The sequence below is a fragment of the Hirundo rustica genome, chromosome 3 (assembly GCF_015227805.2).
Source record: "Hirundo rustica isolate bHirRus1 chromosome 3, bHirRus1.pri.v3, whole genome shotgun sequence".
In the NCBI taxonomy this organism is placed as follows: domain Eukaryota; kingdom Metazoa; phylum Chordata; class Aves; order Passeriformes; family Hirundinidae; genus Hirundo; species Hirundo rustica.
Window position 1 is genome coordinate 105401634 of NC_053452.1, and position 26340 is coordinate 105427973.

General features: G+C 40.1%; 2 protein-coding genes across 5 annotated transcripts in view; one reads left to right on the forward strand and one right to left on the reverse strand.

Annotated features, from left to right (window-relative positions):
• The window catches only part of CYRIA (CYFIP related Rac1 interactor A), a 54110-nt gene that overhangs the window by 27504 nt on the left and 266 nt on the right, over positions 1–26340 (reverse strand). For all 4 annotated transcript variants that reach the window (XM_040059233.2, XM_040059231.2, XM_040059232.2 and 1 more), the window contains exons 2-3: positions 11077–11127; positions 9226–9294 (exon numbers count right to left, since the gene is read on the reverse strand). The gene's annotated coding sequence lies outside the window, so the exon portion shown is untranslated. The remainder of the gene's footprint in view (positions 1–9225; positions 9295–11076; positions 11128–26340) is intronic.
• Positions 1033–26340, forward strand: LOC120750053 (proline-rich protein 2-like). Its single transcript, XM_040058178.1, has 2 exons — positions 1033–1810; positions 25883–26340. The coding sequence occupies exons 1-2, from the start codon at positions 1033–1035 to the stop codon at positions 26338–26340; spliced, it is 1236 nt and encodes a 411-aa protein (XP_039914112.1).

Below are 26340 nucleotides of genomic sequence, written 5' to 3' on the forward strand. Positions count from 1 at the left end.
TGCACTAAGCTAGAAGGGAATTAAAATATTCTGAAAAACAGGATCATAATTCAAAATACTTTAATAAACTGGAGATACTATCCAGAAGACATTTCATTAATACAAATGTAAATTATTCCACTCAATGATAAAACCAAATCAATCCCACAAATGTAGATAGACTGGTAAGCAGAAAGACCACGAAAAAATATTTAATCATTATACCGGATTATAAATTAAACATAAGTAAGGTTAGAAAGTTGCAAAACTCTGGAATTTTTCAATGACTGCTCTCACAGTCAAGTTAATGGATGGGCAGACTGAATATTGAACAATAAAAGGCATTCTCCAAAACACTAGTCTAACCTGCAAGTATGCAGGAGTTACTGAAAAGTATAAATTTCAGTAACACTCCTTTTTTCTTAATTAATTCTGTGTATTTTTTTAATCCTTCTGATATTTTGTTAGTGCACACACTTTCAAATTAAAGACTCAATTCATTAAGACATACAGGGCAGAACGGGTGTGTGGCATTTTTCTGCAAATGAGCTTTGGAAATTGTGTTAATAGACAAGCACATTAGCCCGCACAAAGAGATTCTTAATTTTGCATTGTGTCTAATACTTTAAGAAGCACACTCCCTAGTAAATCTATTTTCAAATAACGTGTTTTACTTACACTGGTTGGCAAACAAGACTTGTGCCTCACCATGAGCTGCTAAAACCACTGCAACTTTTTTTGGTTTATTAACAATTCTGTCTTTTGCCTAAAATGACAAACAGGGAAGGCCTACTACGGCTGGTGTAGAATTAAAACCATCCTTTTAATTAAAAATTAGATTTCTTGTAAGTGTAAATGAAAATTGAAAGCATGTACTGACGCTGGCAGGCTCTGCAGTAATTAATTCCATTCACTCCTGGAAGCCATTCCTAGTATAGTAATGAAATTTGCACAGTAAGTTTTTATTAAGACAATAAAATTGATGCATGGTAGCAACTTTATACCCTGATCCCACTTCCCTTGTATGTACGTATCGCTGACTGACCAGTGCGGATGGCAGCCTGTCCCAGACCCATCTATGCCAAGGGTTCCCCACCCTGCGAGGCGCACGGGCCGGCGGAGGCTCGCTATCCGTTACTCATTAGCCAGCCTCCATTAGCCATGGAAAGAGGAGCGCGGACGGGACGGCGTGGGAGCGCCCCCTGCTGCCGCACGGCCGCCACCGCGGCCTCAGGCTTTGGAACAGCTCCAGCGACGGAGAGCGACCCACAACCCGCCGGGAGACCCACAGCCCCCGCCGGGGGATCCACAGCCCCGCTGGGAGACCCACAGCCCCCGCCGGGGGATCCACAGTCCCGCTGGGAGACCCACAGCCCCCGCCGGGAGACCCACAGCCCCCGCCGGGGGATCCACAGCCCCGCTGGGAGACCCACAGCCCCCGCCGGGGGATCCACAGTCCCGCTGGGAGACCCACAGCCCCCGCCGGGGGATCCACAGCCCCGCTGGGAGACCCACAGCCCCCGCCGGGGGATCCACAGCCCCGCTGGGAGACCCACAGCCCCCGCCGGGAGACCCACAGCCCCCGCCGGGGAATCCACAGCCCCCGCCGGGACACCCACAGCCCCCGCCGGGACACCCACAGCCCCGCTGGGAGACCCACAGCCCCCGCCGGGAGACCCACAGCCCCCGCCGGGGAATCCACAGCCCCCGCCGGGACACCCACAGCCCCCGCCGGGACACCCACAGCCCCGCTGGGAGACCCACAGCCCCCGCCGGGAGACCCACAGCCCCCGCCGGGAGACCCACAGCCCCCGCCGGGAGACCCACAGACGTCCGTCCGCCCCCCCCCCCCCCCCCCCCCCCCCCCCCCCCCCCGCCCCTCCCCGGATTATCCACAGCCTCCCTGGGCAATCTGCTCCCGCACAGGGAAGTTCTTCCTCACGTTCAGGTCGAACTTCGTGTGCATCACTTTCTGCCCATTGCCTCTTGTCCTACTGCTGCGCACCACCGAGCAGAGCCTGGTCCATCCTCTCGACACCCTTCCCTTTTACACGCCATTGATGCAGACTGCTCTCACTTTTCTCCTCTCCAGGCTAAATAGCCCCAGCTCCCTCAGCCTTTCCTTACAGATGAGGTGCACCAACAATTCCCGGACCGTCTCCACAGCTCACCTTCCCACCTCAACAAAGGCCATGGAGCCCCAGCTGATATCAGCCCAACAGTAACAACCTCCCCCTGAACGATCAGCCAGCCGTTCTGCATGGGCTCCAGCTCCAGCGCATGATTCTCTGCTCTTACAACCAACCCAGACAACATTATAACAACCACATTTCAGAACTAATAACAATATTACAAACCAAATTATATTGCTTTCCCTTTCCTCCTGCTGAAACTCAGAATTTAGCTTAAAAGTAACTATGACTGCATCTAAAATTGCAGAAGCATAAGGTCACTCAGAGGTTGAAGAGCACATGGGGGCTGCTGAGGCTCGGCACAGCGAGATCCCGAGGCTGGAGAGGGTTCTCAGCAGGGCATCCCCGCCTGGCATGCGCCACGTGCCACATCAGCTCTGGCACCAGTCCAATCTGTACAGAAACACTGGTTGTATTTGCACTTTTTCAAGAAGTATGGATTAACATTATTTCTTTTGAATTCAAGAAGCAGCCTAGAAGTTGAGAATGAAGAAATGGTTTTGTAGTCTGCCTAGAAGAGATACATAGGATGAGATGTCTAATTTTAAAATGTCAGTTACCTGCTGCCAAAAATGGAAGGAAGCAGTCACATCCAAGACTCTCCTACTGCTTTTGCTGAATCCCATTTCAAAGACAATTCATACCTTCTAGAACCAGGAACTATATAAAATACACTATATTTAGGTTTAAAGCAAAATTTAAATTTTGCTTTTGCATAACTTTGTTTCATTGTCACTTGTAACTGATTTGCCATCACACTTAGAGGTGACAGAAGTCACATCTAAAATAAATACATCCTTGAAAAGACACCATCCATTAGATTCTGAAAAATTTCAAATTAAAAACAACTATTTAAATAGGAAATGTAAAAATATTTTAAAACTTTGTTGAAATTTACTAAAGTCAAAAAAAAGTTAAAAGAACAGTTTACAGGCTAAAAGCAAATTGAAAGACTTAAATCAACTTACATTTCAAAAGTGAAAAAAATCTTTTCCACAAAAAAAGCCTTTAAATTGCAAAAAGTATTATATTCTTTTTGTATAAACTAGGTTTTTTTTTTTTCAAACACTAACATTAGAAAAAACATATACTGTATAGATTTATATAAAATATAATTTACAGATTATATTATATATATGCATTGGTATCAGATAAAAGATGATTTTTTTATACATTTACATTTTGTATCAAATACACCAATTTATTAATACTACTATCTCAACTATTTAGCAAAAAAAGAACCTTCATTAAAAATATATATTCAGGAAATGGTAACTTTCAGTGATGGTGGTTGAACAGATATTTGGAGTCTATCTCATCTTTCTGATCCTCTGAAGGAGAATTAAAGAATCGCAGAATATTTGGAGTTGGAAGGGACCCATGAGGGTCATTGAGTCCAACTCCAAAGTGAATGGCCCAACTTTGGCATTACCAGCACCTTGCTCTCACCAGTTATTCGAAGTCTGAAAAAGTCCAATTACAGCAGGGTCTATCCCACTCCCATCTGGGATACATCAAACAAAACTCACTACTTTCTTCAATTCAGTTCTTGAACTACCAGCTTGTTCCAAGTCAGTGTTTGCCTAGTCACCACCCAAAAGGGATAAAGCAAAGCATTGCCTAAACCACCAAAATAATCACCTTACTATCAATTAATATTTCATTAACCTAAAGAATCAGTGCAAAGTGATCAAGACTGTTTCTTAATGTTTCAAATCAAATTAAACATGCAAATAAGACCCTTATTTTCCTCTAACTTCAAAATTCTGTAATAAAGAATTCCTACATTTTAATAAATTTAATCAAAAAAATAAAGTAGCTATAACAAACTTCTTAAAATGAACCATATAATTAAGTTTCTTGAAAATATGGCATAGTCAACATATTCCAGGCACGAGGAAAACTCAAATATATAAATGAAGAGCTGATTTGGCACCTGATTTGGCTTTGGAACAGGCTGCAGTTAAGGCAGATATCCACTAAGTGGCATTAGCAAACCAAACACCTAATTTGAACAAAAAGTAATCATAATACAGAACACTTTATCTCCTACAAACAAATTGATAGAAAACATTTGCTTTGAGTGATTAATTTTATTCAATTTCGTGATATGCTTTGGCATAATTCCAAATAGCATTATCAGTTTACTTTTCAGATCAAGACATTTGCAAATATTTAGCAGGATAGTCAGATGAGAAATAAAACCATCATGACAAACCTAATAAACAAAGCAACAAAAATATGGGAGCAATTTGAGTTCAAATTAAGACACATAAAACAACAGCAAGGTATTTTAAAAGCAGTTGGGGTTTCAGAAGTGCTGTATATCAACAAGCCTGTTGTGAAGTGCAGAAGTATAAACGCAACACCAAATGTTTACACAAAACACTTAAAAAAATATAATTCTAATAATTTAGATATACTGATGCTACCTGATTCTAGAGAGTATAAAAGATTATGACAACTGGGAAAGTCGGAAAAGTACTATAACTTCACTTATTATTGAAGAATTTGTCTTCAAAATATCAATTAAGGGTTAATGAATAAAGATAGGATTCTGACAATTGTTTATTGGAAAAATGCCTTTAGGAACAATATAAATACCAGAGAAAAGTATTAGAAGAGAATTCGCACTTTAAAATAGTTTTCCTCTATTCCTATTGTTTGTTCCTAGTCTTTTATCACTGTCAGTTTGTTCATACATAAACAGGTCATGAAAATAAAGAGGGTGGAAAAATCAGTATTACTGTATACAAGATTACAGAAAAATTAAATGACCAAGTACTTCTGTCTGTCTGCCTCATCAAAGCATATATTTTAAGCTTGTGAAATATCCTATATATGCACTCAAAATTCTCAGCATATTTCAATGCTACAAGGACTAAGACATTCCTTTTCTTTTTTTTTTTTTTTTAAAGTGATTTTTTTTCTCCTCGCTGGCCACAGAGGAATTGCATTAGGACATAGTCCTTTTTCCCTACATCCGCCTATGACAAACATTTGCTTCAAGCCAGCGACTCCAAAACCAAATTGTTTACAATTAACTCAAAAAGCCATTAAAAAAATTGGGGTTTGTTCCAGTTGGAAAGGGAGACAGCCAGATGTGTGGCTTGTTGATCTTGCACTTTTCTGACCTCTGAGTGTAGGAAGAACTGCAGCTGAGGAAGGAAGTCAGCAAGTTGTGTTAATGAAGGTGAACATTGCAAAAAAAGGGGTTGCAATTCTTTTCATGAAAGAAAAATATATTTTAAAGACTATTTTATTAAAAAGGAGATAATCCAAGGCCTTATTTTTTCCTGTAGGTGAAAAATTAGAGCTTTTGTTTCAGAAGAAGTCACTCAGTTTGTGTCTTTTGCTACTTTTGAAAACTTATACTCTTAATTTCAAAAACTTCTTGAAATTTCAATGAAGTGTCTGTAAATTATCAGACACCTCATCATTAACACCTGCTGGAAAAACACCCTTCTTTGAGGATGTAAAACTCAGGAAAAGCCTTTTAATTTTAGGCTCTGAGTCACAGTCTAGCACAACAGACCAAAATCTGGCATAAAGCTGAATTCCAGATTGAGAGTGTGCCCAGTTCTTGGGAAAACACATCTGGCCAACAATACAAGGCAGCCCCTGCAACTACCACAGTACTTTTCTTCACATTTCTCCCTGAAACACATTTATTCATTATATCTGTAAAATACCTGGCAATGAATTAACTAGAGCTCTGTGTCAAAATATTCATTACATGGTACTCCTCAAAACCATACAGAACACGCCCATACAAGATACTCTGTGAGATAAAAACAGTCTCAAAAACTGCACAGCAACAGGTGTGAAATGTTATCATCTTGTTTATAAACTTTTAATTTCTTAAAAAATGTCTGAAATGCATTCAGAAATTCTACAACCACAGCACTCCTCATTTTATCAAGATACCTGAGATGTTAATAAGTTATCATGGCCTAAGGTAAGCTAAGGACACATTTGTGTGTGAAGTACAAATTCACTTCAGAGATTCGGCTCTAGATATTAATTCTGGCACTCAACATCAATCCTGAAGTAGTTAGTGAAGCCTACTTCAGACATCCAACTTAATTGTCTGGATTAGGTTAAATGTTTGATCTTGCTCCCCCTGCATTGCTTCATCTTAAACAGTTCATGCTACTTTTGGTGGAAAATTCTTGTCAAGCAGTTACTATTTTAAGAATAGGACTTCACATACTTACTGTGTGAAGACCTGAATATAACCATCATAGTTCATCTTCCAACTGTCTATTACGATATTATTTAATTCAGAAAATTTCCAATGTATTCTTAGAAAACAGGAAATTGAAACTGAAAACTACTTTACTCTCTTCCCACCCCAAATTCTCCTGCTCACAAGGTCATTTAAAAAACCAACAGTAATAGATCACCACATACATGTACACACAAAACAATTCTGAAAACAGTTATACTATTATTTAACCTGGTAATTACATTCAAACTCTGGAGAACTATTGCAATAATTCATGTCACACTTTTCAAAAGTTGTAAGGGATACCAGCCATTTTAAAAACAGTCTACAAGATTCAATCTTCCTCTCTGCACTGACAGAAATGAAAACCTTATCATGTAAAGTTCCCAGCACAGATCAAACAGCACAAAGAGCACAAAAACTTGCTTCTGCTGCATTAGCATTTAGAATTTATTACTGGCTTGTCACTTTTATATTAAGATTTGATATTCATAACCTTTCCTTTTAAACACACACACAAAAAAAGGTATCTTCATATGCTTCTGTGGCTTTTATTTGGTCTGAGAAAATCAATCTTTAAGATCAGTAAATTCATATTTAAGGGTTTCATTTTGAAAAAAAAAGCCTTAACTGTAAAAGGTCTTTAAAAGCCAACAGTTAGGATTTCAAAAATATATCAAGTAAAAAAACCCTAATTTTCTTACCCAGTGTAATTCCTACCAGTTTATTATTTTCTACCAATAAACCTAATAAAAACAGTGAACCACACTGTAGTCGTATTAACTTTTTATGGAATAAATATGAAATAGTCCATAATTTAACAAATCTTTATTTCCTCATTTCACTCATTTTTTTTTCTCCCCATTTCCTGTTTCTTCTGTCACATCAAGAGTATTCATCTCCACTCCTACATTTTTCCTTTTATTTTTCCTTTTCATTCTGCTTGTCTTGTCTCTAAGATCTCCTTCAGCTCATCTCAGTCCCAGCCAGTGGAGTGGAAAAGTCCATGCTGAACATCCATTTTTGAGATTCTCTCCTCTCTGGCTCAGAAGGATCGTCCTTGGGCTACTAGTTTTAGTTGAAATGCTTTTATAAAATTTATTAGGTATGTCACGTACTTAATTCCTATTTCATCTCCCATAAGACTGTAACAAAATAGAAGGTTGGAAGCTCTTTTAACGGATAAAGTAAAACATAAAATTAAAGTAAGCAAAATAGCTTTGCTGGTTGTGAATACAGTCCTTACAAGTTCATATCAGTAGTTTAAACCACAGAGAATAATTTTCTACCCTGCAGAAATTGTCAAAGCTCTGATTGCAGCCTTTCATCTTAAGTCTCTCCCGCCACCCCTCCCATCCACCTCCTCTCTTGGACCTGGGTTTGTTCACTCATCCAATGAAATGAAACAGGAATATTGCTGTCTTTCAGCTACACTGGTTCCACATCCTTTGTGACCTTAAAGTGACAAATCTCTACACCTTTCACCGCTGAAGGTGGCTTTATTTCTTTTGAACAAACCTCCTCATTATCAGCAAGCACCTTTATTTTGACAGACTGCCCTGACTTCACCTGGGTACTGTGAACTGGCTTCGATAGAAACCCAGTCAGGCTGCTGCCGTCTTGGGCTTGTTTTCACCTGCAACAAATGGAAGTTTTTGTGGTCTTTTGCCCACAGCATCACTTGTTGGATGCCTCACACAGCAAGTTGAATTAATGACAGCATTCACTATTACTAAAGTAGTGTTAACTTAAAGAATCCTTTCCATACTCAATGGCTTCCATCTCTCTGAGAAACCACTGGATCAAAGCTACCATCTCGCACAGCCTTACGACCCACAATACAGTTAAGATACTATTGCCTTTCAGATTTTAGGTGTTAACATGCTGCAAGTGCTCAAGGTCAAATGTCCTGCCTGCTTCATGCTTCCCAGGAATCCAGGAAAGGCTGGCAAACAGCACTGTTTGAGTCACAACCAGAACTGATGTCCGTGACTCTCAACCCGGCAGCCCCAGTGCAGTGCTGACCACAACTTGGCTGCACATGAAGGGTAGCAGAGACGTCCTTTCTGACCCCTATAATCTTTGTAGAAAACACAAGAAGCCAGACTGGCACAATCTCTAGTACTTCACTAAGAAGTAGCTTGTTTTCAGTGACAAATTTTCTTTTAATTACATCTACAGATCAAAACCTTCTAGTTCATCTCTATCACCCTCTGCTTCCCCCTCAGCTATTGAAGTCTGCAGCTGCTCACAACCCCTTTATAGTGCTTCTCACGTATCAAACCTTTTCTTGGAGCAGAGAGAAGTGAGAAGTTTAAAGCCAATAAAACATTTGTTGCAGCAAGTACTGGCACTGATTCCCTTGCGTTGATACCAGTACTTGTGTGAATCTGCAGTGAGCTGATGCAGAGGTCTAAATCGACAGAAGAGTAATCCTCCTGGAAGCCTTTGCAATCCCACAGATTTTCTGCAGCAAATTCCCTAAACCATCACATCTTGCTGAGTAAAGTTATTGATGCAAGTGAAGGGGGAGTCAGCACTCACCTACCTCTCTAGATGTCAATGAGCTAACAGAATAACTATACACCTGATCACAAAATTAAGTCCTGTACATACGGAGTGGCTGGTGTGGCTTCTCTCAGGGAACACAGACATTTAGAACAAATGAACTATTAGCACTTAAAATCTCAAATAATACTGGACTCGTTCAACAAACACATAAACACTGCACAAAGCAAAGTCCAGCATATTGCACTCTTTAGCTTTCTCACAATTCACATATAAAAGGAAGAGGGTACTTAACACAAACACACAGTTATGTCTTACCTAGAAATAAAGTGGCTCCAATTCACATTCAAAAATCCAAAGAGGTGATGCTAAACATTCAGTGTCCGTCTGTCATGAAAAACATTCAAGATTACACTTGGGGTGGGCTTTGCTCTTCCCTATCTCAATTTTGCAATGGAACTTTCTAGTTTAAAAAAGAAATTTCCATGAGAAATGGAAGTTATTCTATTCAAAGTGAAATTTGTAACATCCAAACATTTTTGTAGTAATACTATCAAAAATGCAGCTGGCTTGAAATGATCGAGTATTCAAACTAAATTTTATCCCACATAATTCTGCTGCATAGATTCAATTTAAGTTGGATCTCATAATGAGCTGTTGCCCAGACTGGTACAGCCAAAAGAAAATAATGTGCACTGGTAACGGCATGCATTATATTAAGAATTAAAAGATATAATAATGAAATCATGGAAATGGGAATACATTTCCAAAACATTTAGCAATTTAGCATAAAGGTTATATTTATTTAAAACAATATTTATATTGACAAAAGTCCAGTTAAAGCAGTTCCAAGTTCAGAAATTAATTTTCCAATCCTTTGGAACTATTGAAATAAAGAAAGTAATTTGAATGCCCAATAGCGATAATTTCGTTTTCCAAGTGTTGGGGCAGGGGAGGCCACTAGAAAAGGGGACCAAGTCCTTCATAAGGTTCTATACAGACAGATATTTTAATGTTACTTTTTCAACTCTCTAAATAAAATCACTTGAGAGATGCAAGCTTGCTCCCAGAATAAAGGTGAAGGTAACAAGGAAAATAACGTCTCTACAGAAAAGCTTGGAAGTGACCTTCAATTTCAACCATAATATCAATAATGCTAATATAACTCCACAAACACTTTTCCCAAATATTCAGTTTCACTATCCTCACAACCTCAGAGGTCAAGCCATCCGGTTCATAAATCAGCTTAATTAAGTTTTGGCTTTGAAAAACACACTGTTGTGTTTCTGCAGCTATATTTCTAAATACATGACTAAAAACTGGGTTTAATCTAATTATGGACTTTTATTCAGTTAACTTCAAAATAGTAACCTTGATTGCTGCCTAAAGAGGGATTATCTTTTGAAACTCTTGTGTTGCAGTGCAGATTTTTTTTTTCCAAAAAATATGTTCCTTGATGCAAATTGTAACAATTCACCATAAAAGCAGATTAAATTATATCAAAAGGTAACACTAATTTCCCAAGGAGAACACCCACACAAGCAACTAATTAAGCATAGCTCCTCCGTGCAAACAAATCTTCGTAGCAATTAGTAGCTGGTCAAGTCAGGGAACTCCCTGTCTCTAGGGGAAAACTCTTCTCTTTTTTTTAGCATTTCTTTATTTTGCTTCTGGCTGCAAATTCTCTCCAGTTCTGTAGCAATGCATGGTATTTGCAACTTATATTTCAGACAGTTTGATGGGAACTTGGTCAAGATTTGGGGAAAAAAAGGGCAGTAGAAGACCCATAAAAATCACAGAACCAGGACTTCAAAAGGGATGTGAATAAATCCTGCTCTCTGCCTAAGCCAATTCTGTCCCAAGGGTTTAGACAGATGAGAACAATAACAGTGAAATGACTCAAAACAAACAGTGGAGTAAATTAATAAAGTACATGGGAAGAAGAATTCTCAATTGTTGTTCTATAATAAGAAAAGCAAACAAATAAAATCCTCAAGGCGAGAATATTATGCCCAGATAGCATTCTGAAAGCATCAGTGAGGTGCAACAGCAAAACTGCTTAAAGGACGGTATTCAACGGGGGATGAGCGTTCATTTATCATTGATGATGTTCAAATCTGCTTCACAGCTGTTCTGTGCAAGTCTGAAAGTACCAAAGTTGATTCTTACCTTGTTGAAGATGATCCAGAACGTTCCCACTACTTAGATAGAGGCTGCAATCTGTGGATTTTAAAATTTATTTTAAAAGATTAATGAAACCATTTCAATTAACAAGTAAAAATCAGAAAAGTTACTTAAATGCCTTCAAAAGAGAATAACTTCCCTCTTTTTCCAAAGCAAAGAGTACTCTGCAAGGTATCTTCTACTGTGCATTACTCCCCAAGCCAAAGGTCAATTAATCTCATAATAGCACACACCAGGGTAGTGAACGACTGTTGCGAGAGCACCTATCAAGCAGAACTTCCTGTTCAGCTGAATTATAAAATTACAAAATCTTTGAAACTTACACAGAACAGTTATCCCTAAGCACAACTTACGTAGTAATTAGGATTGAATTAGATTTTTAATCAAATACACACAACATTCTGGAAGTCTGCTTTTAAATCTTTAAAAAAAAAAAAATCTCAGATACCTGAATTTCGTTCATTATAAAACAAAATAAAACACAAAATCAAATGGGATGCAAAAACTCAGTGTAATTTGCAGGAATGTGATTAGCAGGTATGAAACGGACATTAAAAAGACTACAAACAGATGCCAAAAAGTATTTATTGCCTGTGAGCATGGAACGGGTTGCAAGGCAAGTTCACTGACGTATCACATTCGGATTGAGAGAGATGCCATTGAGTGGGAAAGCAAATGCCATGGGCAGGAAGGAGAATAAACTACTCTGAAAAGTTTAGAGTTTCCAGTTTGGTATCTTTAAAAAATTCCTTTAAAATTGGAGATAAACATCCCAATATTGGTATCAGAGTTTTCTATAGGAAAGCTGAGGGAAATTAAGAAGAACACCACTAAGTAAGTATCAAGAGACTTCTTACAACACTGTGACTTAAGCACAGGGTGAATAAACCTATTTATGAGCAACCGCTCTTGTTCTTGGGAGAATTTGCAAGTCAGAAATAAAGGAAAGTGATCATTTCTTAAACACCAGTCTGATAAAAATAGACTGAAATAAATAAGGCACTCTGAAAACTTTAGTAAAAACTTTAATGCTGCTCTAAGGGAAGGATATTAACAAGGAGGCAAACCATCGCATATTAATGCAGAAGAGAAAATTCTCTGTCACTGTTTTGGGAAGCTCCCACATGTCAATTCACCTCTAGTTAAAATGCATTTATACAATGAAACACAGGAGTCAGCTCGGTTCCCTTAGCATAGTAGTCTGGGGGACCTGCTGGGAGTAAAGCTTATTATCCACCCAGGGATTTGAGCAGTCATAGTTCACAACCAATTTGACTTAAGGAAAAACACAGCTGCTATTTTGAAAGTTTCCTGCTGTGTAAGAAATAATTAAGGCTGTACAATCAGTATTCAACAAAGCATAAATAGCATAGATGCTAAATTAATTCTATTTGGAAATGAGGGGTTAAGTGAAGCTGCATTACAGAATGTACTACATAATGTTCAAAGGCAAAAGAGAAGAGTTAAATGAGATGAAGTGTGAGTCAGAGGCCAAACTCTCTATCCTAACTAAGCAACCACAACATTATTTCATGTTTTAGAAGTCCTTTATGCAAGAAGTCGGAAGTACAAGTTCCAGAATGAAGCTATAGATTTTATTCTGATTCAAAATACAAAAACAAAAAAGGAGCAGCAGTTGAACACACTTATCAATGTATAAACTGAAAAAACAGACTCATTAAAACCTCTGCTACCAAGCGGGTACTATTTAAATCTTACACAGAAAAATGCGAGAGATGTCAACAGCAATACAGGTAATTCAGGGCAGTTCATCCTTGGAGCAGCCTGACCTGAGCTTTGATTCTCTCCCCACGCAACCCTCAAAGCACAAACTGCACCAGGAATTCCCAGCCCAGGAATGGCACTGTCCGTGTGAGGACTGGGAGCTCAGTTTCTGATCGCTGGACCACTTCCAGGTGGAGGAGCACACGACAAGGTTACCAAGAAGCCTATGCCCTCCCAACAGCCCTTCCTCATGTCCTGTGGAAGGGAGGTGGTGAGACAGATGGCTGTGCTCCCCGGACTAGAGTTAACCCGTGAGCTGTCTGTTGGACCAGACACTGCTAAGTCATTAGGATGCTAATAGCTTTAACACTGCTTAAAGGAAAAAACACCCACACACAAAACTTCACACCCTCCAGTTTTTGCTAAATGTAAGATTAGACTTGCATCTCCTAGACAGGAGGCAAACTGTTAGAAGAGGGCTGAGACATCTGCTTAAGACAAGGATTCCCCAGGGCAAAACTAAGGATCATGCCAACTCAGGTTTGCAATAGCACTGCTCCTTTAGCTAACAGAAAGCAAAGCTTAGGTCAGGGATAGATTTTACTCTACTGCCAGGATATACATCCTCCAGTTGAGGACACTGTACATGCCATTTACTTAATACTCGGTTTATTCATTTTGATTTAAAATGCCAGGCCGTAATTCTTCAAATAATTAAAAAAAAACAAAAAACCCCAAGTGCTTTCAAAATGGCTGATTATACTTGAGTATTCTTTGGGGCTTGCCCTATAAAAGAAACATGAAACTCAATTAATTCCATGATTTTAAGTTGCTCTGTCTCATTTTTCCTGCTTTCCAGACAGCTTCTCACTTCTAGTCTTGAAAGGATTTTTCTTCTACCTTCCTAAGCACACAATGACATTGCTGCCATTGCCTTCCCAAAGAAGCTGCTGAATCCCAGCTTCCTGGAAAGCAGGATCTGTGGCCACACGTATGTCAGAAAATAAAACAGACCAGGGCACATAGCCATGTTCTGGGCTTGGAACCAGCAAACACGTTACAGCTTGTAGCTGGACAACTAAAATCTTATTCCCCCATACAGCCCAGCCAGATCCAAACAGCCTTTTGGAAACAGTCCATCATCTCTCCTAACCCCAGAACTATGCTTGGGCATTATCTGAGAGAGTGTTAGTTGGCACAGAACAAAACTGTGTCATGAGCAGGACTAAAAATGTAACAGTAGAGTCGCATGCCATATCCACTCCGTATTTAGTTCCTACTATGAAAATGCATCACAAATACAGTACCCAGTCGCTTCTGGAGAACATAATTTTTAGAAGGTAATCCCATAACCACCAAATACATTTCAGAATTACCATGTCACCCTTGCCCAGGTCATTGTTGCTTTCAAATCAGGGGAACAGAACCATATAATCATGTAAAATCTGAGCATTTGTGTTTCCACAAGTATCATATGCAGCACATGTGAAAATTTTTACTCTCTAGGTTTTGGAGTTTTTTAATGTGTTCAGATGGACTGAACACGAGCATCTGATTTCTAAATTTTGGCAAGTCTGGACTGCTGCCAGTAGAATATTAGCCCTGATTGTCAGCTGGTATAAAATGGGCCATCAACTGCATTCCAATGCACAGCTGAGATTCTGCTTCTCCACACTTCACCCACATCTGAGTGATGGGCAAAGAAGAAATTCATCATACAAGATCAGCATTTTAGGAACAAATCTGTGGGGGTTTTTCAATAATTCACAAACTAGTTTCTTTTGTCTAAGTCAGAAATCCCAAATTAATTACTTTTAAAAAATTCATGCAAACCTGAATTGAAAACATTTACTCTTATTTTACATGAAAAGGAACAAGCAAGAAGTTCTTGTAAAGACAAGAGAGGCACATAAAACTTTCCAAAGGAAAACACAACTACCGTAGTGCAAATATGGATGTAAATAATGTACTGGGCAAGAATTACTGTCTGTAAAACTTTGAATATATGTGATTATGCAGTGTCATAGGGGACTGAGAAAACATCCTGATAATACAAAAATATACAAGCCTTTCACAACTGCTGACCTACAGATCATCATCTTACCTTGGAGTCTTAAGTGCAATGGTACTGTGTACTGGGTTTCTGTGGCAATATTTTGGTAGTGGGGAGGGCAGTGAAGGGGAACAGGATGGGATGATAACAGCTTGCCACTAGCCAAGTCTGACCCCTTCAGTGATGGTAGCAGCACTCTGAGATAACTGAGTTAACAACAGGGAAAAAAACCACTGCTACAGAAGAGCAGCTGAGGAGAAAGTGAGCGCATGAGCACAACAGCCCTGCAGACCCAGGGTCAGTGCAGAAGGAGGGGCAGGAGGTGCTCCCAATGCTGGAACAAAGATTCCCCTGCAGCCCTGGCGCAGCCCATGGTGAGGCTGTGCCCCTGCAGCCCACAAAGGTCCATGGGGGAGCAGAGATCCACCTGCAGCCCATCCATTGAGGACCCCACAGGGGAGCTGGTGGGTGCCTGAAGGAGGCTGTGACCCAGTGGGAAGCCTACCCTGGAACAGGTTCCTGGCACACCTATGGCACTGTAGCGAGAGAAGACCACACTGGAGCAGGTTTGCTGGCAGCACTTGTGACCCTATGGAGGACCACTGGACACTGGAGCAAGCTGTTCCCGAGGGACTGCATCCCATGGGAGGGATCACATTGGTGCACTTCATGAAAAGCTGCAGGCCATGGGAAGGACTCACATTAGGAAAGTTTATGAACTGTCTCCTGTGGGAGGGACCCCATGCTGAAGAAGAGGAATAATGTTAGGAGGGAGTGGCAGAGGTGGGCTGAACTGACTGCAAGCTCCATTCTCTATCCCTCTGTGTTGTTTGAGGGAAAGAAGTAAAGAATTTGACAGCGAAGTTGAGGACAGGAAGAAGAGTGGGGTGGGGAGAAGGTGTTTTAAGATTTGGGTTTATTTCTCATTATCCTACTCTGATATGATTGGTAGTAAGATAAACTAATTTCCCCAGGCAGAGTCTGTTCTGCCTATCACTGTCACTGCTGAGGGATCTCTCTCTGCCCTTACCCACAAGCTTTTTTTTTTTTTTTTTTTTTTCATTGCTTTCTGTTCCCTGCCAGCTGAGGAGGACAGTGACAGAGCAGCTTTGGTGGGCACCTCACCTCAGTATTGCCAAAACTGCTTATTACTCTGTAAAACCTTGAGCACCCATTTATAACTGTTGCAATACCAGCTGCCAGTCTGGTTCAGTGAGTCCACCTAACAATCTACCTAATAACCATCTGCTCCAACCTAGTTTAATTGTAGTGCTTTGAACTCCAGCTACAATTTTAGTCCTCCAAAGACACGAAAAGATGACATATCTCAACAATGACATCAACACTCAACTAAAGACCATCCAATAAACCATTAAACTGTTAGATCTTTCAAGAAAAATAACCAAAAGTCTACAACACAATAAAAACCCACCCACACACATGAAGTAACAAATTTATTAAATCCCAGTGATCATGGCAGGCATGAGACAGACATCTGTTTTTCACAGATCTTGGCCTATATCCTAGTTCTGATGTAAAAAAAAGGACCAAAACCCAGCAGCTAGAGAAAAAAAAAACACCAAAAAACCCCACCTTTAAAATCAAAATTAGTATGGTTCTTTTGCTCTGCTCCCAGGATACCTACAGTGACACCAGAAAAGGGTGATGCTCGGAAATGTAGGAAACAACGGTTCATTACTAAGAGCCTAATTTCCTCCAGCTCCCTTTGGACTCCTTGACAAAATGCTTAATTTCATATGAAAGTAAATGTTTGGGTCAAAGATCTCCATTTTTCATAGCTGTTAAAGAAAGTCTGGTTTGCACAGACACATCCATTTTACTGTGATTTCTAAAACATCTTGTGTTGGACTGAGGAAGAAGAGAAACAGCTGATTTGTATGCCCCCATGTCAAATCACTTCACAGCATCAGTAAATAAAGGGAATACGCACGGCTGACTAAACCCAAGCTGATCAATACTGTGAATCATCAACTCGGAGATGGCTTTGAACACACACAGGGCTTTATCTGGCAGCATGGTTGCAGTTGACCATCCTGGTGCTTGCTGTGCACTCTGATGCAGAATCAGGAGCCCATCAAACACCATCTAGTAACCCATGCCAGAAACCGAGTGGGACTCATTTAGAGCTGCTAATTGCCTTCTCTTTGAGGAGAAACTGTGACCCTCATCAGTGGGAGGGCTGGGCTTTTTGTCAGAATATGTCAAAGGAAGGCAGACAACTCTTGCTTTATGGCAAAAGAGAGTCACTGCGAGACTGCAGCGTAAGAGAGCTCAAGGACTTTGTGAAAAGGCACAGAGTTGTCCAGATTCGATCTCTGAGCAAATCTTCAGAGAATCACCCAATTAATCTGCTTTCTGGAAAAACTGGAGATGAAGCTTTTTAACAGTGCAAAATCAGGCAATGAATTCAGGCATGCCTACCTACAGCCACTGGCACAAGATGGGAGAATACCACATACAGTCATTCCTTAACAACCAGCAGCAAAGTGTCTGCAGGTTTGGAGGACAGCCTAATCCCTAAGAACTGAAGTTATCTCCTTCCAAACTCATTTATATCCCTTTCCTTCAGAATCTCTCATCCATGCAGAAAGGGAAAAAAAAAAAAAAAAAAATAAAAAAAAAAAAAAAAAAAACAAAAAAAAAAAAAAGTTATTATAAGAACGAAATGCTTGGTTGCAATCGCAATTGAAGGAAATACTACCACATACTTTGCTGGTAACACCGCATTAAACACAGAAAGCAGAATGTTTTGTATCATGCACAAAAAACCAAAGCTACCTGAATAACTTCCCCCCTGTGGCCCCCTCCGTCCGGCCCCAACCTCATCTTGTGATTCTCTCTAAAGCGAGTCATATGGCAGCACTTTTTTCCTTTTATGGGCACAAAAAAGAGGAGAAAGGAAGTCAGCAGCCGAGCGGGACTGCAGTGCCACATGAATTAAGCGGCTCAGAGCTGTGCTGCTCCTCTCGCATCCCTACCTCAGCACATTATGGATAGGTACTCTCAGAGAGGGACACTATGAATCAACTTCCACTTACTGCATATATAATTACATGTCACTGAGTGTTTCACGCTGAACTCGTCACCACAGCATGTATTAAAAACCAAAGGATAGAAGTCATGTAATATATTTGCATTTGCTTATCTACCATCTCCTTCCTTTGTGTGAATGTCCTGTCAATAGCAGGCAAGCCTCTTTAGAAAACAGCTGTAGTGATAGTAGGACACTGAGCAGCAATTAAAATTATAGTACTTCCTGCTGCAAGAATTTCCATGTGTTCCACACTGCCCCAGTGCCTACCACCCACACCCACCTTGGTCCTTTTCATCAGCAGCTCTACAAGATGAAATCGGGGAAAGTTATTAATAATCCAGTTTAGCAAATTTGGCACTTCTTTGAGAGAGAGAACTGTGTAAATTTCATTAGCTCAATGTTAGGGAAAGGTAAATGACGCACAAAAAATCCCTATGTATCAAGAATAAAAGCCTTATTGTTATTTTATCAATGGAAAGAAAGGAATCATAGTTTCTCCCTCAATAACTGATACTAGACAATATGAGGACTCACATCCATAAACAGCTACAGTATTGTGAAATTACAAAGAAACCCACCTCCTCTCCATGCCCAGGTGATGGGATCAAGAACTTGTAAGTACTCCCATCTCCCACCCAAGCACAGGCAGCAAGATCTATCAGCCAGAGAACCACAGTGTGCACATGGCCACAGGCAGAACACCTGCTGGGAGTCTGGGAACACACCTGTCAGCCTTACAGGTACCACCACAGAGTCAGAGCCACCCTGCTTTCCGCCAGCTCTTTAGGCGCGCTCATTCTGAGTTTTATTTGACTATTACAACTTATTTTGACTACTAGAACTTGACTACTCTGTTTGGAAGTGATGCTGAAAACAACTGAATTCAATTACATGAGCTACGCTTGCTGGGTCACAGTCCACACTTCAAAGCTAAGATGTAGATAAGCATTTCCAGGGTCAGAGGCCTTGTCCTTAAAACTTTTTTGGGGGGGGTTGTTTTTTTTGTTTTTTAGGAAGGAAGCAGTCTCCTTGGTTATCAGGTCATTATCAGGTCACATCAGATGGACAAAACACCACAGTTCAGTAAGGAGTTTAAAATAATCCCATCTTTTTTTTTGAGTCTAGCATTTCTTGCACTAAGCATGGAGTTTATTAAATATATGTATATAATTATATTTCTTATTGTTAAAGATTAACTATTTACTCCTTAGAAGCTCTGAAGTGTTACCACAGTGTTATTTAATTCTCTATTGACAAATGTTAATTTCTTTATAAACATGGACTATTTCTTTAAAAAGTAGTATTTTAAATCTGTAGGTGTCCCTTTGCCTTATGAATAAATTAGAAGACACTGAATAACATCAGCCGCCAAAGTACAAACACTTTATTACAATTGTGGTGACTCAGACTGTCAGGATTTGGCAGCCCACAGTGTTCCTCAGCAGCAGAACAAAAGAGGATTTTTTTTGGCAGTTTTACTTTTAGTTCAGTAAAGGACAACATGATACTGTCTGTGCCTTACTGAATCAAAACCTCTGTAAAACAAAGGCAGAAGTAGTCAGACCCTAACCATTTTCTGTCTCACAGTAAAAAACCAGACAAACATATTACCTATACATCTAGGACCTCTAACATGCGTGCTTTGTCCTTGTCTTTTGGGGAAAAAATAAAATAAATAAAAGCAGTAAGATTATCTAGTTATAGAAATACAAATCAGTTCTACAGACAACACAGCCACAAAATGCTTCAAAATCAGGAAATATTTTCTGTTTTCCCATTGAATACGAGAGACATTGATAAAAAATTTCAAGTGGATTTTTCAACTTCTTCACTAACTAAAAACATCAACCCTAAAGACTTATGGACCACAAAGTATTGTACTATAACAACACAATATCTAATGTATTCAGAGCACAAAACACATTTTGAGGGAGCCCCGTTTTCCAGCACCCCCATCAGGATCTCATCTGGAACAGCAAAACCATCCCCCCAGTAATTGGTATTACAGAGCCCTGCTGCAGCACAGTCTTGTGAGAGTGTGAGGGAAGCCCAGTCCTACAGGGCTTTTACCCTTTAATAATAAAAAAAATAGGGAAAATGGTTACAAAATATCAGAACCCATTTCCTCTGCCACCATCAATTGTTAAGGAGAGGATTACAGACTTATTTCCAGAAGCTTCTAAAGTTGCCAACGTCCATCATGAAATCTGTATTTGAAGAAGTCACCAACTGCCTACAGATGATCCTTGAAGCAAAATACTGCAATTACAGAGCCACACAGTACAGGGAGTCAGACTGTGTGTACGTGGGTGGGACAAAGTACAACTGAGACAAAATTAGACTGTTCCTGGAAATAAAACATAACAAATTTAACAATCTAGCCTTCTCAAATCTAAACAGATGCCAACAGCTCTGAGAAATGTTATAGAATTTTCCCTTTGCCATTGCTTTCCTCCCCAGATTCCACAGTATTATAGCAATCCCCTCTGAAAAACAAGGACCAATAGATCACCTACACCAAACAAATACTACTGTATGTCTCCCATGGCGGCTATTTAAACACAATTCTGGAATTAATTTACTAGAGACAGAATCATAAGGATCAGTTATCAGAGAGAATTTTCTTTCCTCTCCAAAACCAATTCCACTCTGTAAGTGGCACCATCACTCAGCATTTCGGTACCAGCTAAAAAAAGTAATAAATTTTTGCCCCATAGCTCCACACCATGATGAACATGCATGAGAGAAACTAGAGGATGAACTTTATCCCCTCTTCTCAGAAAGCCATTAACTCAAGCTAACCTTCCAGATTTTATCCGGGGCAGCTGCAAAATGAAAATTATAATGATCAAGCTAGGTATTAAATACACTCACAACAAAGAAAAGAAACCAGAAAGCAGGTTTGCTTTGAAATATCTTTGAAAAACATGAAAACAACCCTTTCTTTCCACTTCTCAGTATAACCACATACAGCTTAGGCAACAATAGTCTTAGGACACCACTGGGCTCAGTTCAGTTGCAGAGGCAAATAATACTGAGCTGTTTTGAAATATCCCAGTAGGTGCTCCAGGACATGGATCCATGCAGGACATGGGTCTGGGTCTTCTAGCCTCCTTGTGCCTGCTAACCAAGTATAGATGCAACAGCTGTCACAAACCATCTCATCCAGGACAAAACATTTATACTGGACAACTGAATCAAAGCAGACTCAAACCGTGTCCTAAGCCCAAAAGAAAGACTCTCCAGAAGTCCTCAGTTTTGCCAAAGTCTGGCCTCATCCCTTTAAAATCTATGCTCTTCTTAGATTTACTAATCCATGTAAATCTAGAAACCCAAATTGGACTCACAAGAGAATTTTGAGCATGACTGCACCACATTTGGGTATACAAGGGAAACAGAGATAACTGGGATAGCAAGCAGGAAGCTGCCCAACCCAATAGGTAAGAAAGTTTGGAAAGCTGTACTTTAAAGTGATGTCACCTATTCCTGGAAGCTCAAAAGGTACCTATGTTATTAAAAAGGGTTGTAAAACCCTCAGGCCTCTCTAGAAGCAAGATACAAAGTCGTTCCTTTCACAAGTCATTCCTTTCCCCTTCTCCTGAGGAGAGGCGTCACGCAATTTTGAAGTTTCGGATGAGAGGGCAGGAGCATGCCCTCAAGCACCACCGAGCTATTTAAAAGCATCAGGAAAGAAACCACAGAGGAAGTAGAAGTGGGTGGCAGGCTCTTTTCAGGTTGAGAGACTGCCTCCCAACCACATCTCTGCACACCAGGGTAGTGCCCTAAACCACAGGCTATTGTCTGTCCTAAGACTATTCCTGCAGAAGTTATGAAATGGAAAAATATTTACTGGATGAAAGAATGAAATATCTATAGAAACCAGATTTCCCTCACCTGAATGCCTTAATCATAGGGCAGGAGACTAGGCCTCTGGCCTAATTACTACTTTTTGGGTTTTTTATTTTTCTTCCAAAGGTTGCAGGTGAAATAAAGGACAGCTTATAACACTGCTTGTTTCACTCTCTTGGGAAGAAGGTGATGTGAGCTCAAGATAATTAAAGCTAAAAAGGACAGAGAATAAAGTGTCACACTTAATGAATATGGGGTGCAAATAACGCACCTTAAAACATGAAGAGAGATTAGCATCATTGTAAATGCTTCCACTTGAGTTTGAGTAAATAACTTGCACTTATTTCTTAGCAAAACAAGCTTTCCTAATCCTGAGGGAACATTTCCATCTCTGAATGCCAAAGGCAGTGAGGCAGGAGACAAATTCCAATCTCCAGAATAGTCTCGGTGGTAACAGCTATGGATGGATGCAGAACAGAACCTATGTGCATCTCATTCTCTTCACAGTAAAAAATGTTGAAAAGTGTGCTTTCAGACGTGGGTTTTAGGACCATCAACCTCAGCTTTGAGGAATCTAATTGTAAAATAGGCCACTGAAATAATTTATGAATTCAGGCAGTAATATAGCAAAGAGAAGAAACCCCCCCCTCAAATTCCATAAATTATATATAAGAAAGCTTCTAACAACTATTTAAATTTTAAAGTTAAACCTATGTGTATCAGAGAGATACAGGACAGTAGAGAATGACTTTTATCTAAAATGTCAGTTTAAGTCTACACATTCCCTAAAAAACACCAAACCACAACAACAGTGTTTTTATATTGTGCGAACTTGCTTTCTGTCATCCCGAGCTCATCAAAAACAAATGGGATCAAACTCAAGATTTCAGTACGATCCATGGCATATTCTAGACACGACAACTCCCATGCTGAATGGATGTTATGGATGCTCTTCACCAGGCCTGAGGAACACATGTTCACGAATCATGGTTATTAACCCAAGACTTGAACCAAACCAGACTAACACTTATGACAGGCATGCTTAATGCCACAAGCTGCACTGCTACTGGAACCTTCAAAATGAACGTTTCACACATTATAAACATCATAAATTCCTTACACAGATTTACTATAAGAATAAGACTAGAACTTAAACATTAGCTTCACCTTTTGCACTGCTGGTCATCCAAACTATATTGTTAAAAGCTGTCAACCTGTCCATGATGAAAAGCACTACAGAAATACTGTCATAGAAGAAAAAAAAACCAGTAGTATGCACAAAGAAGTCCCTCAGAGCACTGCTTTTCTAGTCTGTTGGCAAGTTCATAAATTAGACAAGAGTATTTCAGTTGTTAACATGCCACAGTAACCATTTCTGAGTTTAGGTAAGGCTGAGTGATGATTAACTAAATCTCATGGTTGGTATCTTCATGTTGGCTTAATTTCTAAGCATTTTAAACTCACAATACTAAATAAAAATATTTCAAGCACTTGTGTGCTGCACTGGGTCACACCGGTCCTGAAAGGTTCTTGTCCTATACCTATTACTGTTACTTTTTTTTGTAGGATCAGCTGCTACTACTACCAGTTTAAATCAAGAACTTGCATTGAGCAGTATGTAAAGACAGACAATAAGACATATTTTTCATTTTAACAGGAAGCAGGAATCGGAATTTCATATAAATAGAAGAATGGTGAATTCCTGGTACTTCATAACAATTAGGACCTCTACAGCTCAAATCATTCAGGTTGCTCTCATCATTCACAGAGTGCAGAGCAGCTTCCATTACAATTTTAATTTAAACAACAAAATTCAAATTTATGACTGCATTTTTGCAGCTCTTAAACTGCCCCATATATTAAATATTTTAATTCATGCCTCTCAAACTGTTTTCTCTGATTTAGTGTTACTGTTTTGCATTCCTAGATAACATGAGTAGAAAGCACTGCTAAAAGAATGATTGATAATATTGAAATGGATCCAAATACATATTGAGTTCAGTACAAAGGAAACACTAAGAGGTTTGGCTGCTTCAAATTAACATATATTGTTAGCATCCATACACCTCTATCCACTGATATTATACATCCCAGTAATATACCCTGCTTGTCTCCAGGGATTTTAACAGGAGACTTAATGATCATATACAGGGTTTGGATACAGAATAGCATTTTTCTGGTTTGTATAAATGTGAACTGAATTATTAAGTTCATGTGCATGTAATACACATTTAGTGCTAAAGAATGCCAGTAATTCCACAAAAAATATTTTACAGTTTCTCCAAAAACTCTAATTAGAATGGCATTTGGAAGTAGATAAAAATATGACAGCGGTGTTACTTATAGTATCTGTACACCTACAAAGTATTATTTCTGTCAAGTACAGGAATTATTATTCACCTAAATAACATCGCGTATTTAAGTTCATTTTGTGTATCACACAATGTGGAAATCTGCAACATACTGCACATGAAAATCCTCAATGTTTTTGTAAGGCTGCCATACTGCTGAGGACAAGATATTTCAGCCTGACAAAACAGCGTCAGAAGTGATGTCATGAGGACAAGCTAAGCACACTAACAATGAATTATCTTCTCAGCACTGTAAAATTCACTAATAGACTCACTCTCGTGGCAAAATGACATCTGATGACAGTAACTATGCAATAGTATCCAAGATGATCACCATTTTTCCTTCCTGACTTAATCAAGGGGGTTATATTCTAATTAGTGGTATACACTGTCTTTTCAATCACTTGTGGTTTGTTTATTTTCAGTTTTTAATAAAGAGCAGAAGTTCATGGGGGAAAAAAACGAAAGCATCACTGCAAAAGCAGCACAGGAAGAGTAGTGAAAGAGTACAGAGCAAAAACCAATAAAATATTGCACAGTCTTTGAGAAACCATATAAGTAATTCAGAAAGTCTTGCTTATACTTGCTGTAGTTTACATCAAGCAAAACTTTAAAGACCAGTGGTTAAACTATACTACAGCAGTTTAAGTTGAAGAAAAAAATTCTTAGAATTTTATTCTTAGTTGTTACTTTATACTTTTTATAAACATAAATCAAACATTTGATGATGTTCCCATAATCTGTAATTTAGCTTCATAAAAAAAATTTTTTTTTAAATCTGCCATAGGAAACAGTAAGACTTTATCAGTTTTCAGTTTGGGCCTGGTGAGAATTGGGGAGCGGGGCTATTACAGGAGACTAGAAAGGAGATTTAAATGCGAGAAATTAGAAGGTTTATTTTTTTAATTACTTAAAAAAAATATACATTGCTGACGTAACAGACTTCCTTACTTGTTATAGAAATACAAAAGTCACCATAACAGAGAAAAAGGAAGTATCAGCTGAGTTCTTCCCTGTGTAATAGAGGAGTTGGGGTGTTTTTGTAGAACTGCTCTGGGCATGTGCAAATCTTTGCCCACAAGGCAACCTCATGTCACGACAGCACTTCATTCCAAATCTCCTGCCCTAAGAGTTCACTGCGAAAGTAATTTAAATTTTTTTTATGGCCTTGTAGATGGTCAAAATAGAAGAAGCAAAGCAAAGATATCTCTGTCCCCCTTAACCTACCCTTTCCCCAAACACATATAAAGTGACTTTAGAACTGGTAGCAAAAACAGAGTGTAAAGATGGTCTGTATAGCAATTAGAGACCAGGAACAGGCTGGAAATCAACTCACATCACCACCCTCGGCAAGTTACTAGCAGCACCACTGAAAGCCTGTGCAGATAAGAGCCTCGCTGTGTTGTCAGTGAATTACGGAGCATTCGATTTTACACAATGGCACAATGTATTACTGAGACCGTAGCAAAACAAACCCCAGATAAAAATAAATAAAACTAAAAGGTCTTGGAATCAAATTAGGAGAAAATTAGGAAGAATAGATGCAAGCGTGCTATCTGTTCGCTGTAACACCTCCTAACACGGACAGCGATTTAAACGAGATGAATGCATCATTACAGAGCCTGTCTTTGATCTGCTGTCTAGGGACATGCCTCTGTAAACACCACGCTTATGGCACCCCGCATCCAAAAAAAGAGAAACTTTTCGGTATCAAAGTTTGAAGCTTAATCTCTCTCCCCCCCCGCCCCCTGCACTCAGCGCAGCCAGGCACAGAGACGCGCTGTCTCACCGACACCCCGGGCCAGCGCGGAGCTCCGCCGGGCTCCCCCGGGCCCTGCCGCGGGCACAGCCGGCGCCCGCAGCGCTGCTGCTCGTCCCTGCGGCCGCGGCGGCTCCGGCGGCTCCGGCATCCACCGGCCGGCAGCGAAAACCCGGAGACTTCCACCCGGGAGAGCCCAGTGGCCGGGGAAGCGTCTCCCCGGCTGGGCGAGGCCCGTCGGGAGCCTCCGCTCAGGCTCGCACCGCACCCGATGCCTCTCCGAGCGGGGCTGGGGGCGAATTCAGCCCACGGCGCTCAGCGCCCCGCGGCCGCTGGCAGCGCTCCGCGGCCGGCGCTCCCCAGGCAACAGTTGGCCGTGTCCCTCCGGGCCCCCCCCGACACCGCCCGCAGCCCCGGCGGTGACCCGGGGCCGGGGAGCGGGCACAAAGGCGGCTGA